The sequence below is a fragment of the Lissotriton helveticus genome, chromosome 5_1 (genome assembly GCF_964261635.1).
Source record: "Lissotriton helveticus chromosome 5_1, aLisHel1.1, whole genome shotgun sequence".
In the NCBI taxonomy this organism is placed as follows: domain Eukaryota; kingdom Metazoa; phylum Chordata; class Amphibia; order Caudata; family Salamandridae; genus Lissotriton; species Lissotriton helveticus.
This window is the reverse complement of record NC_136065.1, coordinates 867,507,510-867,523,644: the sequence shown is the minus strand read 5'-3', so window position 1 is coordinate 867,523,644 and position 16,135 is coordinate 867,507,510. Positions and strand designations below refer to the sequence as shown.

Sequence of the window (16,135 nt, the reverse complement as noted above, 5' to 3'; positions counted from 1 at the left end):
TGTTACAAACTATCTTTAATTTAAAACACTGTTCTGTTTTTCCAAATATCACAAAGGCTTTTTAAAGCATTTTAACAAAACAAAAATATTTTTATTTAAAAATGCAACACATTTTAGGATAAGTTCTGGTTAAATGCTAAATATTATTAAAAGCATTTTTATTCAAAATATTTGTCGGCGATAGTAGAGGTAATAAAGGCTTTATGTAATCTTTGATCAAGACACATTTATCTGTGATTAACACGCCTGCTGAAATGTTGATGTATGCCGTTTTTACAAGTACATCGGACTTCGTCTTGTAACTTCGCCCAGTGGAAAAAATAATGTCTGCACCTTGGAATGTACTCAGGGGAAATTGCCAACCAATTCTTCTGTATTTCAGAGGTCGGAATGTGATTTTATCCCTATTCAAACTATACCAGATACTACTTTGCGGAATATGTACTGGGAAAAGTCTGGGATGAGCAGCTATTTTGCAGACTTCGGAATACCGAGATCCCGCGCTGTGTTTTTGCAAGATCCTTATATTTATGAGGTGTTGGTTAAGATGGTCTCCGTCTTTCACCATTCTAAGGTGGATAATAAGATGCCAATAAACTGAGCAATGATAACACTGAAAGTGGCATAGAAAATTCACGTTTTGGGGTGTTTTATGAAAATTGCGAATCTCTTACGTTTTAATTTTCTGTTACTGTCATTTTGTAAGATAGTCTTTACAGCAAATGTCCCTGGTGCAGAGAGCTGTGAGAAACATTGAGGCTCGCGTCTGAGTCACCTCATTACCCAGGGGCCGTTGCTGCAAAAACGTCCCTGTAACAAAATCGTCCGAAAACCGGCCCTGGCAAAGAGCGCAGTCGCACCCCCATCCGCCCCTGGGGGGGTGGGGGGCTGGTCAAGCACTTTGCCACGGTCGGTTTTGGTTCCCAGTCAGGCTCTGGAGGGCCCCCCTGCAAGGTACGTGGAGGGGCCCACTCCGGACTCATTAAAAAGCTCTTGTGGCAGAGTACAGCACAGAGGGAGCCCCTGAAACAAGGGGGCCACCCGCACTGCGGGGGCTGTGAGGGCATGTGTTATACCACTGCCCACAATAGGTAACTGCAGTTCGAAGGTCTGGCCATGACTGTAGGGCCTCTGCCACTGTGCATAGGCCTTTGTGAATCGGGACCTCGGTATTTCATCCTTTAGACGAGGATAAAATGAGTTCCATTGATCTGGTTTACAATAGTACTGTACATTAAAACCACTAAGAGACAGTGTGGAGTGGCCAATGTGGTATGGCCAATAATATGCATTCTTTGGCTTGTTCATTGTTTTTATTTGGCAACGGGTTAATACACCTACTGCAAGGATTTTTGAACAACATATTGGTGTCTAGTTCGAACACTGCAGCATTCACTGAAGATCATAGGCCCAGTAGACATGAGCAAAGTATACCGGTTTTTTAACGGTTTTTAACACTGGTCCACTTATAACCATACAGCTGCTTCAGAGCACTGGACGAATTCTCTAGCAAGGTGGTATTTGTGTAACTTAAAAAGAGATAGAGGTAAACAGGTCTTCTAATGCAAATTAAGTGAGTTGGTTTTGGGGAATTTTCTGAACTGACAGTTCTTTTTAAAATTGATGTGAAATGGTGCTTGCACAATTCATGGCAAAAATATGTTATTATATATATTATTAAACAGGCTTTGTATCAGTCTTCTTCAGCTTTTGGCTTCTTTTGACTCAAGAACCATCAATCACTGGTTTGAGACAATCCCAATCTGGATAAGCTTTCTGGAGTTTTTCAGTCTCTCTCTCTTTCTGTTGGCTCCTTTGGTGTAGCCTTCGGCCTGTCCTGGAATATTTGAGGGACTATTGTACATCCATAAAGTACATCTGGTCATCACATATTTAATTATTTTTCTTACTCATACATTGTATACATAAAGTAATTTGTTGGTATTGTTTAACACGGCATCAAGTATTTGTAATGGATTTTTCAACAGTCAAAACTATTGGTTTTGCCTAGGCTTGTTTTTCATGTCAGAATGCAGTTTTATAACTGGATGCCCCATGTTTATAGTGTTCACCCTCCTGATTTCACTTTCCTACTTTAGGAGCGCTGATCAGCTTGGACTCTTTTTGTCCAAATTAGCTGGTTAGACCTATAGAAATCTAAGAGACCCTGTCAACTATGCTGTGAAGTTCTTGAATGGAAGGCAGTGCCTTTTAATCTGCCCATAGTGATGTATTTCATGAAGCTGAAGAGCCTTAACATTACGCTTACAGATGTCTTCTAGGTTTGTATTCTTGCCGTGGTATACATCAATAACTACATGCAAAGCAATGATATAATCACATCTCAAGAGTGTCAACGGTATGATCGGTGTTATCAAATTAAGTGCTGTAGAAAATGTGGGAATTAACCTTGACAATTTGCAAGTGTAGGTTGCTGGCTTTCATCAGGTTACATCAAGTTTAAGTCACATTCTGGGATCTTTAACTACTGGGGAGGTGAGAGATCCATAGTGATTGGACAGCTGGTGCATTGACTTAATAGTTGCATGATCTCTGGTTTGGACCCATTGATGGCGAGCTGTCCATGCCACATCCACTTGCGGCTATCTCTAAGACAATCAGAAATCACCTCTACTCCCCCAGTTGTAATAATATATTGAAATCCATAGACTGCACGTAAAAAACCAGTGGGAAAGTCAATAGATATCGTCTTCTGGCTTTGCCAATGCAGAAAAATTAAATGGTTATTAGCATCAACAAAATAAAACTTCTCATGCAATGATGAATACGCATGCATGTGTTATCATACAGTTGCCCATATGGGCCATGCAATAGCCATTTTTTTTCTTCTTTAGTTTACCATTCCAAGATGGTGGACTTCCATTCACCCATTTTGGATATGCAAATTACAAAGTTATAGAAAATGCGTGAATGTTCCTTATTTAGAATGGAGGGCCCCAGGAGCAAATTGCAGCCCCCGGCCATCCGCTGAATAAAAAAACATAAAATACGCTTCCACATGATGTCTGAGTACCTTAATAGATGTATTAGACTTTCACCTGTTCTTAATCTATCTTGGTTTGTAAATGTAATAAGCTTTAAACAAACAATGGCATGTATATATCGTATGTACATATTCTTCCCCTTTTTTCCCTGAAGAAAAATTAATAAAATCTTTTGAAAAGAAAAATTAAAATGAAAAATAAATTGCAAAGAAGAGGAGGAGGCAAGCAGCAATAGACTAGATGGGGTATTGAGGGGTGCACAAAAATGTTGCATATACGCAGGAGAAGGGTGGGGTTGTTTTGTTGTTGCATCTGGCATTTTTCTGGTGTGCTGGAACCTTTGGAGGCTGGTTATGAAATGAAAGGACCACTGCTTGAGCCTCTGTCACATTTCCCAGCTCCCCAAAGATAATTGCAACAGGCACAGGGCTTTAAGAGAGAGAAAGAGAAAGAAGTAGAGAGAGGAATAGATAGAGAGTGAGTGAGTGATCAGGAAGGAAAATGAGAGAGGAGAAAGAAGATGAAAGAAATTGATGGATGGAAAATGAGAAGTAGAGTGAGGAGAAGAAACGTGTGGGGCTGGTTTGAGTATTTTTGCCAGGGCCGGTTTTAAAACCCCGATACTGCCCTAGGCAGCAGCAATTGGGACAGAGAAGAGTGAGGAGCAAGGAAGGAGCTGCTGGATGGAGGTTTACAAAACAACTTTAAAAAGGCTAAGCTAGATGGGGTGAGGTGGGGATTTGCGGAGAAAAGCAACCCCCAAGGAAGATAGCAAGAAAACAAATGCACTTCCATGGAGTGCTGAAAGAAAAATCAACATGTAGTTCCCTAATTAGGAGCTGTGGAAGGATACATGTAATGCAATCAGTCAAAAGGATGAAAGTATTGTAATGAAGTCATGCTACAGGGAAGGGACAAATGCAAGAAGAGGTAGGAAAGATGCTGAATGTGAATCGAGCAAATATCATGTACAAGAAAGCAAATCAATGGTAAGCAAATGGCTGACCCAAAGCTACTCTAAATATTGGTATAGCACAGAATAGGTATTCGACAACAAACACCTAAAAGCTGTCTGTGGGTGAGACCTAAAAATTTAAGTTCAAGTACCATACGGATCCTAGAATTTGATCTCATGTGCATATTGAGCAGGAGTGGACAACACAGGCCCCTGGCACACTCCACTGCTCAAGGAAATGATTTCAGACATGAACAGACCCACTTTAGTATACATGTGTATGCATTTGCCAAAAAAAAAATGTATTTCCATTTTCTTCCTTACAATGTTTAGCCTACATTCTAGCATGCAGGGCAGGAGCTAATATCTCAATAAATCAAAGGGGCCAACATGCCTAAAAGATTAAGATTTCCAGGAAACCTAGATTCCATGCCCATAGCCGTTTCACTCTTGTTGTTAACAATGTCACAGAAAAGAACTGGGCAAACCTTGGTGTGGTTCTTGCCTAGGAACACCACTGACCCCATATACTCTTGCAAGAGTTCATAAAAGACACTCTCTATGCATTGCTAGAGTGGCTGTACGTGGATACAGTCAGGGAGATTTCCCAAGCCTGACAAATAGAAAGCTCACCCTTTTGTGTGCATTCTGGGAAGTAATGATTAACTTCTAGCATCTGCGACTACCCGCTTTTAGAACCCATCTGTGCAAGCTTCTACCACCAACTTGAGCCAGCTTCTTTTACAGCTGTCAAATCCCAATTAATGAAAGCAAACTGAGAAAAGTGTGTATTTTTGATAGTAGGTGAACTACATTGCAGTACTGTTAGGAACCAAGAATGGTCGTCAACAGCCAATTCTAGTCTACATGTAAGCTTTATCTGTGTCTGAATACATTTACATCAACTGGACTCTGTTCATTGCCCCATACTACAAAATAAAATTCGCTACGAAAAAAGATATTTTGTAGCCTAAGTTACCCAGCTTTGGAAAGTCTTACCCACTTGTACCAAATCATAATATACCATATCCTCCTGCTGTAGGACGCCAATGAGAAAGGTACTTAGTTTTCGAGAACTGGAGCCTGAAGAGAAAATATCTGCTTGCCATTCTTAATGTATGTACTATTAGGTGGTGACTTGTTTGTTTGATACTGTACATCCGTGTATCTGAGAAAAAGCAAAGTACATAAGAGCATAATGCCCACTAATATAATTCTGCATTGTTTCTTTTCTCTGATTTGGGCTTCTTGATCTTGTCTTCTGAAAGCCTACGCCGCCGGTTGTCCTCCTTGGCCTCACCCTGGCAGAGCTCCACATCGCTGTTGGTCTGCAAACTGTCGAAGGTGCTCTCTTTGGTAGGCTCCCTCTTCAGGGTCTTCTTTGTGCTGCGCTTCCTGCGACACATCCCTGAGCACCGTTCCAGGCAGTTGATCCTGGTGTCCGTTGTGCACGCGTACATGCCTGCTGGCACCGCCAGAATCATAGCACACACAATGACAATAATGTGGATAAGTTTCTCTCGCTGCTCAAGTTGACTAAGGTCACTACCAGTGACGAATATGACACACTGACCGCGTTTGGGTGGCTGGTTCTTCAGCGAGATGCACACCTCATACTTTGTCGCTGGCAGCAGGTTGTCCACTGCATAGGTGTTGATTCCAGGACCAATGTATATCATCTCCTTCTTGGCACTCTCATATATGCCAAAGTAGATGGTGAACCAAGTCTCTGATGGGTTCTCGGTTGCTGCATACCACTCTAGGATAATACCATACACAGTCTGCTTGGAAATGCGGATGTCTATAAACACATTTTCATCTGAGACTGAAGGAGGGAATGACGAGAAGAGGGAGGAGGGTGCTGGGATGAACTTCTCGGGAAACTGAATATTGAGGGCGATCTCAGTAGAGGAGCTTCCAATAAAGTTTGTTGCTGTGCATTTATATATGCCCTGATCCAGAATTTGTGTGGTAGGGATGACCAGTTCTGATATCATTCTGTCTTCACTTATGTGAGATGTAGATACTATAAAATGGAACAAAACCAACATAGGACAGTTAGAGAAACAAGTTTACATCAGAATGAGGCTCAAACATATCAAATTTCACACTCTGGTCTCTGCTCTCAGTGTAGGTTTCAAACGACTGCAACATGAGATAAGAGAATGAAAAGGAAAAGTGAAGGACAATTCAGTGAGAGAAACATAAGATAAATATGAGCATTAAGAGGATTTATTGGGACAGGAAATTGCAAAAAACAGAAGAAGGAAGTAAAGAAAATAGGTTAATACTTTTCAACGGTGAAAGTGGATGGAAAAGAAATGGAAGATAAGCTGAAGTTGGAAGAGAACGAATGTGGAGTAATTAGGTAAGCAACGTGAAATGCTAAAAAGAAATGCTGGAAAGAAAGGAAGAAAATAGTGAAAAGAAAATGTCAATGTTGGTGTAGGAGGACAGTTAGCGAGAAAATGAGCATGGAAAAGTATTGATTGGAATGGAAATGAAAATGGAAAGAGAAATGGGAAATTGTAATGAAGATTTACATTTAAAACAATAGGAAAAAGGAAAAATATGTTAAAGGATCATACTAAAGGAAAGAATTGGCCAAAAAAGCATACAGTTAAATTGTAAGAAAGATAAAGGGAAGGTACAAAGAGAATTTATGTTGTAGAGATTAACGCAGGACAGTAAGCAATGTTGTTGTGCTGCATTGCGTGAATGGAAATGTGCTGAAAAGTACCATAACTACTAAGATATGGCCTCGTCAGCTCCAACCCTGCTCTGGCTTACTTGAGGATGTCCAGGCAAGATTGCTTTTATTAGGCTATTTTGTATGTCAATTTCCACTGGCAGAATTAATCACACATAGAAAAAGGAAGTATCAAAGAGAAGTAAACATCCACAAATATAAACAAATATGTTTGTTTCTCCACTTAACACCTCGTTTGGGGAAGCATAGCATGTTGATGCATTTACTACCTTAATAAATCTGGGAATGCACCAAAATCCAAGGGTAGATTCATGGCAACACCCATGTTTCACCCATGGAACAGCTCCCAGGTGCAGTGCAAGGTAACACAGAATAGGGGGATTGCGTTGCACCACATTTTCTTAACTAAGCCACTCAAGGCACCGTAAGTCGGCCCTTGTGTGGCTTAGTAAACACCAACTAACATTTAGCATCATAGCTGTGTCAGAAAAGTGGCACAAACACAATGAAAAATTATTGTAAATATGGGCCTAAATTCTGCAAAAAGAAGGATGTGGCAAATGGGAGGAGAAAGGGTGTATACTTGAAATATTGAAAGAACTTCAATAGGAAAGAGGATGTGACAAGAACCAAAAAAGGGACTGAAACGACAAAGTAGCTAAAGCTAGTCTTATATACCGAAGATTAGGATTTAAAAGCATCATAGGTAGGGTGCTGGTTTCTGAGCAGTGTTTAATTTGTAAAAAAACATAAGTTCAGGGCCCAAGATATTTCATAGGATTCCACGTTAGCTGGCAGAAACTACAACTCCAGCCATCATGTGGTTACATAGGCCCTGGGCACAGAACACAGCCATTTTACATGCACAGATTTAAAGTTGACATATTTTTTCATATTTTGTTTTGCTGTGTGTATATTTTTGGATGATGACATTTAACATGCGTTTGCTTGCACACCCATTTGGGAAAATGTTCTCAGAAATAGGTTTGCTTACACTTACACTTCTGCATAGGCATATTATCAGGCCCCCGAAAGTCCTGTACCAGTAATAAGTTCACTGCACAACATTTTGTTGTTTGTTGTTTTCTCTTTGGCAACAGCTCTGCAAGACTAGAATAAACAATAACAGCCAGACTAAAACTCTGGCATAGAGAGTATGGGTGAAGTTTATTATAAAAAAACTCCCAACTCTTTGTTTGAGGAAAGGAACAATTCACTGGCACTGCCCAGTGGCCCCATGCCAGAATTCCAGCCCAACTGAATCCTATTACCATCCTGAGATGGACTGTGGGCTGCTCTACACCATAGATGGGATCCACCTGCCACATATCCTCAGGTAAATTGGGAGTTAGACCACTCTAGTGCATTCTGACAGAACTACACACTTTATGCACATTAAGATAGGAAGTGTTAGGTAGGAGTATGGATTAAATTATATGTATTCCTATATTCAATGTAACAGCACAATGGCTCAACTGTTTCTTTTCGTTACCATTCTCATAAAGCTGATTACTATGTTTTGTTTCCTTCTATTAATCAATGCAGTGCACGTATATTTATACAAGAATTGTATTGCTTCAATAAATGTTTGAAATGCCATTTTGAGTATTTCTTATGTTCCCCTTTAAGCATGCCTGAGTTACTAATGAAAGGGTTAGATCTGTTTCCATGATTTCCCTGGGGAGTCAGGGTTGTCATGTTCTGAAATTCCACATTCCATCCAGTACCTCTCAGAGTTTATGGGTCCAGATGGTGCACTGTGGGTTAGCCAGTACTAAGGTCAATGTATCCTGATGGTGTGCATGAACTCAGTCCCACTAAGTTTTGATGTGTATATGTCCAACTTTCGACCCATATCACTTTTGCCCTTTCTGGCGAAAGTGGTGGAACGATGGGTCAGCACCTGCCTGTCAACTCACCTTGAGCAGAATCACGTTCTGGACGACTTCCAATTTGGATTTCGTCCAGCCCATGGCACCGAAACAGCAGTACTTACTGCCATGGAAGAACTTCGAGTGCGGGCAGACAGGGGCCAAGCTGTGGCCTTGATCCTACTGGACCTGTCTGCCGCATTCGATACTGTCAACCACGTGATCCTGCTAGAGAGGTTGAGAGAGGCTGGGGTTGACGGCACAGCCCTGCTCTGGTTCCACTCTTATCTTAGAGATAGGAAACAGGCTGTATCTCTCCCCCCTTTCCAATCTGCCTTCTCCTCAGTCCCCCACGGTGTACCCCAGGGTTCTTCTATTAGTCCGATCCTTTTCAATGTTTACTTAAAACCACTGGTCACTTTAATCAAAACCCATAATATGACTACAGTAAACTATGCGGACGACACCCAGCTCATTTTCTCTTGGGAGGGGGAAGACTCCATCACCTTAGAAGCCTTCCACGACTGCCTGAGAGACACTGCAGGCTGGTTACACCGCAACTCTCTCCAATTCAACTCCTCCAAAACTGAGGTTTTGTTCTGTCCTGCGAGCCGAATTCCACGCCTTCTGCCTGTGGAGTTCTGGCCCCCGGAAAACCCAGATAAGCCGCTACCTGTCGCCAGTGTTCGCAATCTGGGCGTCATGCTAAATAACAAACTTAGCATGGAAACACAGGTAACAAGAACAGTCGCCACCTGCTCGGCCCTTATGCGTTCATTACGCAAAATCCTGCCATTACTACCACCTCCGGCCCGAGCATTGATAGTCAAGTGTACTATTCTTAGTCGCCTTGACTATTGCAATGCCCTCCTGCTCGAATCTCCTACGGTACTGCTGGACAGACTCCAACGAGTCCAGTCGGCAGCAGCCAAATTGGCCCTTGGATGGACCAGGAGATCCTCGGCCACTGCTGCCTTAGCCGAGCTACATTGGCTTCCCTTGAAGCAAAGAATAGCCTTCAAGGCCCTTTGCTTGGTCTTCAAGGCATTACATGGATTAGGACCAAGACCCCTACAACTAATGTTTTCTTGGTACATCCCAACCAGAACTCTACGATCCGCGACCGCCTGCCTTGTAACAGTACCCAGATTTAAGAAGGCCAGGATCGGGGGAAGATCGTTTAGAGTAGCTGCTGCTAAGCTTTGGAACAGTCTGCCTGCCGACATTCGCCAGACTTCACAGCTCTTGCCTTTTCGGAAACGAATAAAAACATGGCTCTTCCCCTAGCTCCCCCCCTCCATTATCTCCCCCCTAATCAACTCCCATCGCTTCTAACCCAGGAGTAAGCTTTTCAGCGCCAGGATACCTGCCAGGTGACAGCCGCGCTCTACAAGTGTTTTAAATAAATAAATAATAAGTATGTTGTCCCAAGGCACGGCCTTAGTGGAATAGTATGAAACCTGGGACATGGCACCTCCAACGTTCTAGTTTGGGTACTTACTTAATGGGTCTCCGGAGTAGTTTTTCTTTCATGTGCCCAAAGTCCTACTCATCAATTAACTGGAGATGTCTGTGGTGTTAGGCATAAATCCTCCTCAGCAAAACAGGGAACCCCTATTTCTAACTGTAGGTAATTCAAGCTTGAACCTTTAAAAAGAAATGATTACCCCATAATAGTTACCTTCTCTGAATCCCACAAATTCAAATTACTTATTGAGGACAGACGATTTTACCACTAAACTGAAGACATACTTTAACACAAATGTTAATACAACAAGCTGGAGGGGGTCTTAACTTCATGGTAGAGGCTCACAAAGTGTATAGAATAGAAGTATTATATTCATGGGTCTCATTCCCGTTTGTAAATGCCAACACGGGGAATCTTCACACATACATTAAAGCATCAGTACCAAACAACTATAGAGCATATGAGGATTTAGAAATTCTTTTAACAGATCAGGAACACATAAAGTGGTTCCTACGCGCTCTACCGCTTACATTACAAAATTTCAGACTGAGTCCCTCACTAATGATGGACCAACACGGCCGGTCCTAGCAGGCTATACAGCATAATCTCAGATAAGAGTGCACATAGCAGCAAAACTTGGTATACTCTACACAGATATAGTTACACTAAACAGACAACAAATACAATTTGTTTTGTGAACCATAACAGCAAGCCCAGCAAGGGCTGTTCAAGCTGCACAACCAAAATTAGCGATGCCAAGAATCAGTCAAGTGACAATTAATGCAATTAAGGGTAAGGTGCCCGTCAAACGGGACAAGGTTCTATTCTGGATTGGAAAAAAAAAACAGGTTGAAGCAGTGTTTCCCCATACAGGAGTGCAAGAAAAAAATAGAATTCTCACAGTGTACCTTCCTTTGGGGATGGTTCTCCCAGTAGAGAACTGTGCCACATGGGACACAGCATTTGCTGCAATCTATACCATAACCCATGATGCCAGAGATTCTTAAACAGATTCAAAATGAATGTGGGGCTGCCAAAGCCCTGGAATTGAGGATGAAATTAATGGGCATTTTTGCTACAGTATCTGCAATGATATTATGTAATATAAAAAGGGAAGCAGCAGCATTGGCAGTACACCTCACACAGAATGCTCTAGCAGACCAAAAGTTCAAACTACCTAAAATTATTGCAGAAACCTATACATCGATAGGTCAAGATAATTTGGGAGCCAGACTTAATGAACCACAACTGAAGGGAAATTCCAAAGGAGATGTTATTATTGCCGCATACATGTCATTGTTCACACCGCATTGCAGTTTTCAAAAACAGTGCCTTTCTGTGTATGACACGTCAACATAGCAGTGGAGCATGATATATGGATGCAATGTTGCATCATGCGTTTGGGTGATAAATAGTACATGAATGTCAACACCAAGTCCGCTTTCGAATAGATTTGTTTTTTGTGCCGTTGTCAGTCTACATGGTAATGCATATGCATGTTATACCATGAAGTGTGTTCAACACATTTTCTCAATGGTGCAAGGGCACTTCCCTTATGATTCCGTAGTGTGTCATGCACCTTATATAATGGAGATTTGTTCCTTGTACTAAGTATTGTTTGGAGCATTGGTTTTTATATAGCTAGATTATCTGGCTGTAATAATACACTTCTTTGGCTTGACATTGGGAAAATAGGGTGTTGTTAATAGGACTCTGTATATTCTTGAAGATGTTTCCCCAATTAGTGTTTTTCACTAGCTCTACGACGGACTCCCAAACCTTGCATACGTAACCTCTATTTTATAATAGGACATTTATTGCTCAAAGACTGTTTGATGTACATAAACTATTTTTTAAACAAAGGTATGGATTTTTGCTTTGTGAAAAATTAAGTTGTACAAAAGCACTTGCATAGAATGGTGAGAATGTTTTCTCTTTCGTGCACTGGTGTCTTTGGTATTGTTCACTCTTTAGGCCCTCACCTTCCCCTTCTGTCTTTTTTGAAAGTCTAGTTGGAATTTTTATCGGTTGTTAAGATCCTCGTTTATTTATGACTTTGTGTTTGTTGCCATAGTGCACATTGGACAATTGGTTGTCCCTTGTGACACTGTTTATGCAGCTTGTATGATGTTAGCTTGTCATGTAAAACTGGTAAGATTTTACATATGTTACCTACTATGGTGTTCTTGGAACACGTTTGCGCTATAGTGTAGCATGAGGTGCTAGGCACTGTTTTACACTAATCTTTCTTCCCTATGACTTCTGGGGGTTTCTGGGTCTCTTTTTAAACTAGATTTTTGATAATGTGTTAACCTCTAACTCTTGCACCATATGTTTCTCTTGTAATGTATTGATATTTTTCTTCTGTCTTTCCGGGTCCCTTTTATTAATTTCATGTACATCATATGCCTCTTTCAAGTTTATGTAGTGTGTTTTGTTTTGTGTATGTATCTTGTATTATTTAATTTATCATTGGTATATATTAATGCAGGTTGGCACTAAAGATTTGTTTTTATATTTTCACATGTCTTTTAAAATATAAATCATGTGTAATAGGTCTAACATAATACAACATTTAGTGCATTGTAGATCCCTAGTCCAGCTGTGCAAAGTATGACAAGTTATGTGATGTTGTTATGTTTTATGTACTGACTTTATTGTGTTTAGGTGAAAGAGTCTCTTTCCAATTTTGTTGTGCTTTACGATTGGTTTATGTGTTGTGGGGTTTCATGTTATTGATGCGAACTAATTAATACATTGGATAGCTTGTCTTTTGCTGAGTATGCATACTTTAACATCTATGTGAATTGATGTGATTTTAAAAATGCATTGAATAGTTTGTGTCTTTTGTTGAGCATGCATATTCTAACATTTATGTTTGCTGCATGCATAAAGCCCTGAGGAAGCCTCTGTTGAGGTGAAACGTGTTGCCTGCATTGGTGCTTTTAGGAGAAGAACACTATTAAAGGACAAGATGCAAATTAAAAGGACCCACTAGTCTGATTTTTGCTGTTTCTTGTATAATTTTCCTTTTGATATGCTTTATTTTGTGTTACCTTTGCTGATGTGTTCAATATCTCTAATGTGTGACGAATGAGCAGCTGGTCATTGGAGGTGAGCAATTTATGCTTGGAAAATAGTGATACCTTCAGGTGGTGCGGCACCAGTTTTGCTTGCTGCCATCATTGATTCAAAATTCCGATAAGGATACCTCAAAACAGGCACCAGAGTCATCTAAAAAGTGGTGGGATAATAAGAAAAATAAAATGAAGACTAAACCATGGGGTGGATCTCCTCAACAGGAATCCTTTGAGAGGTACTACAAGGGCGGTGGTATTGCTATTATTTATAAAGACCACTTGACCTGTCACCTGCTAGGCAGTCCACTATCTGACAGTGAGAACTCCCATTTCTCAATAGAACTTACTCCCACCCTTTCAGTTTCAGGTATTCTCATCTATCGCCCACCTGGAGTGATGGGCCAATTCTGTAAATCCATATTAGAAACAGTTGTCAACCTTGCTAGTGCTGCTGCTAATTTTACTGTCCTAGGAGATTTTAACTTGCATTTTGATGACCCCTCAGTGCGTACCACAACTGAACTAGCCTGAGACCTTGCGGTCTATCAACTGCCTCAGAAGGTACCACAAGCAACCTATTTTAAAGGGCACCTCCTCTAACCCATTTTTTCTAATTTAAGAGACATAATAGGGAAAGAGCCCATTCCCCTTCCTTGGTCGGACCATTCCTTAATCCCCTTTACCTGGTCGCCATCAACCACTGTACTTTATACTTAACAATCAGGTACCCGAATCAGACCTTGGTTCAAACTCCCATTGGAGAGGTGGACTCAAGTACTCGAAAAAACCAAACCAAACCTTGAGCCTAATCCAGTGGCAGCTAACAAATGTTTTTGCAACTGGATCGAGAGATCACTGAATCTTGTGCTCCCAAATTCAATCCAGAAGAAAGTTCAACCTAACAAGTCCGCTTGGTTCTCCCCTAAATTACACATCCTAAACCAACATTGGAAAAATTGGAAAGGGTCTGGAGGAGAGATTTCACGCATGATAAAAAAACAGAATAAAGGGAGGCCATCGGTATTTACAAGGCAGAAATAAAAAAAGCCTAAGTCGCCTATTATTATGGAAAAGATTGCATTAGCCGCTAACGCCCCCAAAATAAACCTTCCTCATCGCTTAAAAGCTACTTAAAGCCTCCGCCCCGCTGCCTAGACCGGACACCTCAAGTCTCTGCTGCATGGAACATGCAGAATACTTCGCTGCCAAAGTACAAAACATTCTTGCACATCTTCCCCGAAAAGAAAGCGAAATTCCAATCGAGCATATGAATTTGGATGGGCATAAAATATTTGAACATCAACTGGAGACCTACACCCTGTTGACTGAGGACACATTTTCAGTCCTCCTGTCATCAGTAAAAAGTGGGTCGCCTTCAGATACTGCTCCCCTCAACATCCTGAAACAGGTTGTACCTGTAATTGTTCCAATTGCCACCAGCTTGATCAATGATTCACTATCTGCAGGTACGGTCCCCCATGAGTGGAAAAGGACAAGGGTAAAAGCGCTGTTGAAAAAAAACAATCTGGAACCTGCCAACCTGGGCAACTATCGCTCCATCTCACTGCTCCCTGGAATCAACAAGATTGCAAAAAAACATGTGACCCATACGCTCTCCACATTCCTGGAGTCCACCAATTTGCTCCACCCCTCTCAAACGGGCTTTCGCCCTTGCCAAGGCACTGAAACTGCCTTATTAGCAGTGGTGGAAGAATCAAGAAAGATTCTGGATTCAGGAAGATCTACAGCCATAATCCTCCATGACTTGAGCTCAGCCTTTGACACAGTGAACCACCAAATCTTGGTGCACCGCCTTAGGAGCCCAGGAGACATGGGCACTGCCCTATTATGGCTCCAATCTTTCCTAGAAGAAATTTTTTTCCAGGTTTTTGAAGACAACAACACCTTAAATCCCATCCCCTTACAATGTGGAGTCCCGCAGGGTTCAACCTTGAGCCCCACACTGTTTAACCCCTTGCATGTGTCAGAGGGCCCCCGGCCGACCAGCGTCACGGTGGGCATGTGCGTCGGATGGCCGGGAGCCATCCGATTTGCGCATGTGTGGAATTCGCCCGCACCACGGTGGAATTCCACGCGGATCCAAAGGGCTAATGTCTATATGGCCCCATTGGCGGATATGGTTTCCCTCTTCGGGATTCAGATAGTAACAAAAGCTGAAGTCACACAGCTGGTTGTAGCACTGAACCATCCTGACCAGATGTCCTGGGACCTCCACCCTTGTTTGGAGGAAGTCGCCAAGTGGATGAGCTTGTTCCACCTAAAATTTAACTGCGAAAAAACTGAGCTTATGATTCTCGGTAACCCTCTAAGCTTCAAGGCAAGTACTATGTGGCCAGCATGTATGGGTCCAGTGCCGGTTCCAAAAACAGAGATAAAAAGCCTGGGAATTTGCCTAGACCAGGATCTTACTTTTAAATCACAGATGAGGAAGACTGATGCCTCTTATTATGGCTTGCTTAGAATATTCAGCATAGTCCTCCCCCTTTTACCCTTTCAGGTGAAAAAACTACTGATCCAGGCACTAATCCTCTCAAGGATAGATTACAGCAATGCCCTTTATTTAGGGGCCTCAAACTCATTAGTCACTAAATTGCAGATCGTGCAAAATTGTTCTGCAAGACTGCTCACAGGGATCCCTAATAGCTGCTCAGCAAGACCTGTGCTACACTCCCTCCACTGGCTACCTGATGCAGGAGAGAATCAACTTTAAGGCCCTCTGGCAGTTCATAAGTCTCTGGAAGGGAGGGGACCTCCCATCAATAAAACCATGATTCGCCCCTAAAGAGCGAACAGAAAACTCTGCTCAAATGAACTTCATCTAGCAGCGGTCCCTAGGATTAAGAAGGGTGCCAGTGGCGGACAGCTTTTTTCATATAATGCCACCAGACTCTGAAATACTCTACCGCTGTTTCTTTGCGAAGAACCGAACTATTCTACCTTCCGAAAACAGCTAAAAATCTGGCTCTTCCATTCAATCATTCAATTTTAGATAATGGTGAAACAATTAAACAGCCTGATAGGTATC

The 16,135-nt window shown here is 41.7% G+C and overlaps 1 protein-coding gene across 1 annotated transcript in view; it reads right to left on the bottom strand.

Moving 5' to 3' along the window:
* Positions 1 to 5,165: 5,165 nt before the first annotated feature.
* The window catches only part of LRIT2 (leucine rich repeat, Ig-like and transmembrane domains 2), a 54,393-nt gene continuing 43,423 nt past the window's right edge, over positions 5,166 to 16,135 (bottom strand). The window contains exon 3 of the mRNA XM_078641124.1: positions 5,166 to 5,986. Coding sequence (XP_078497250.1) covers positions 5,166 to 5,986 — 821 coding nt within the window. The remainder of the gene's footprint in view (positions 5,987 to 16,135) is intronic.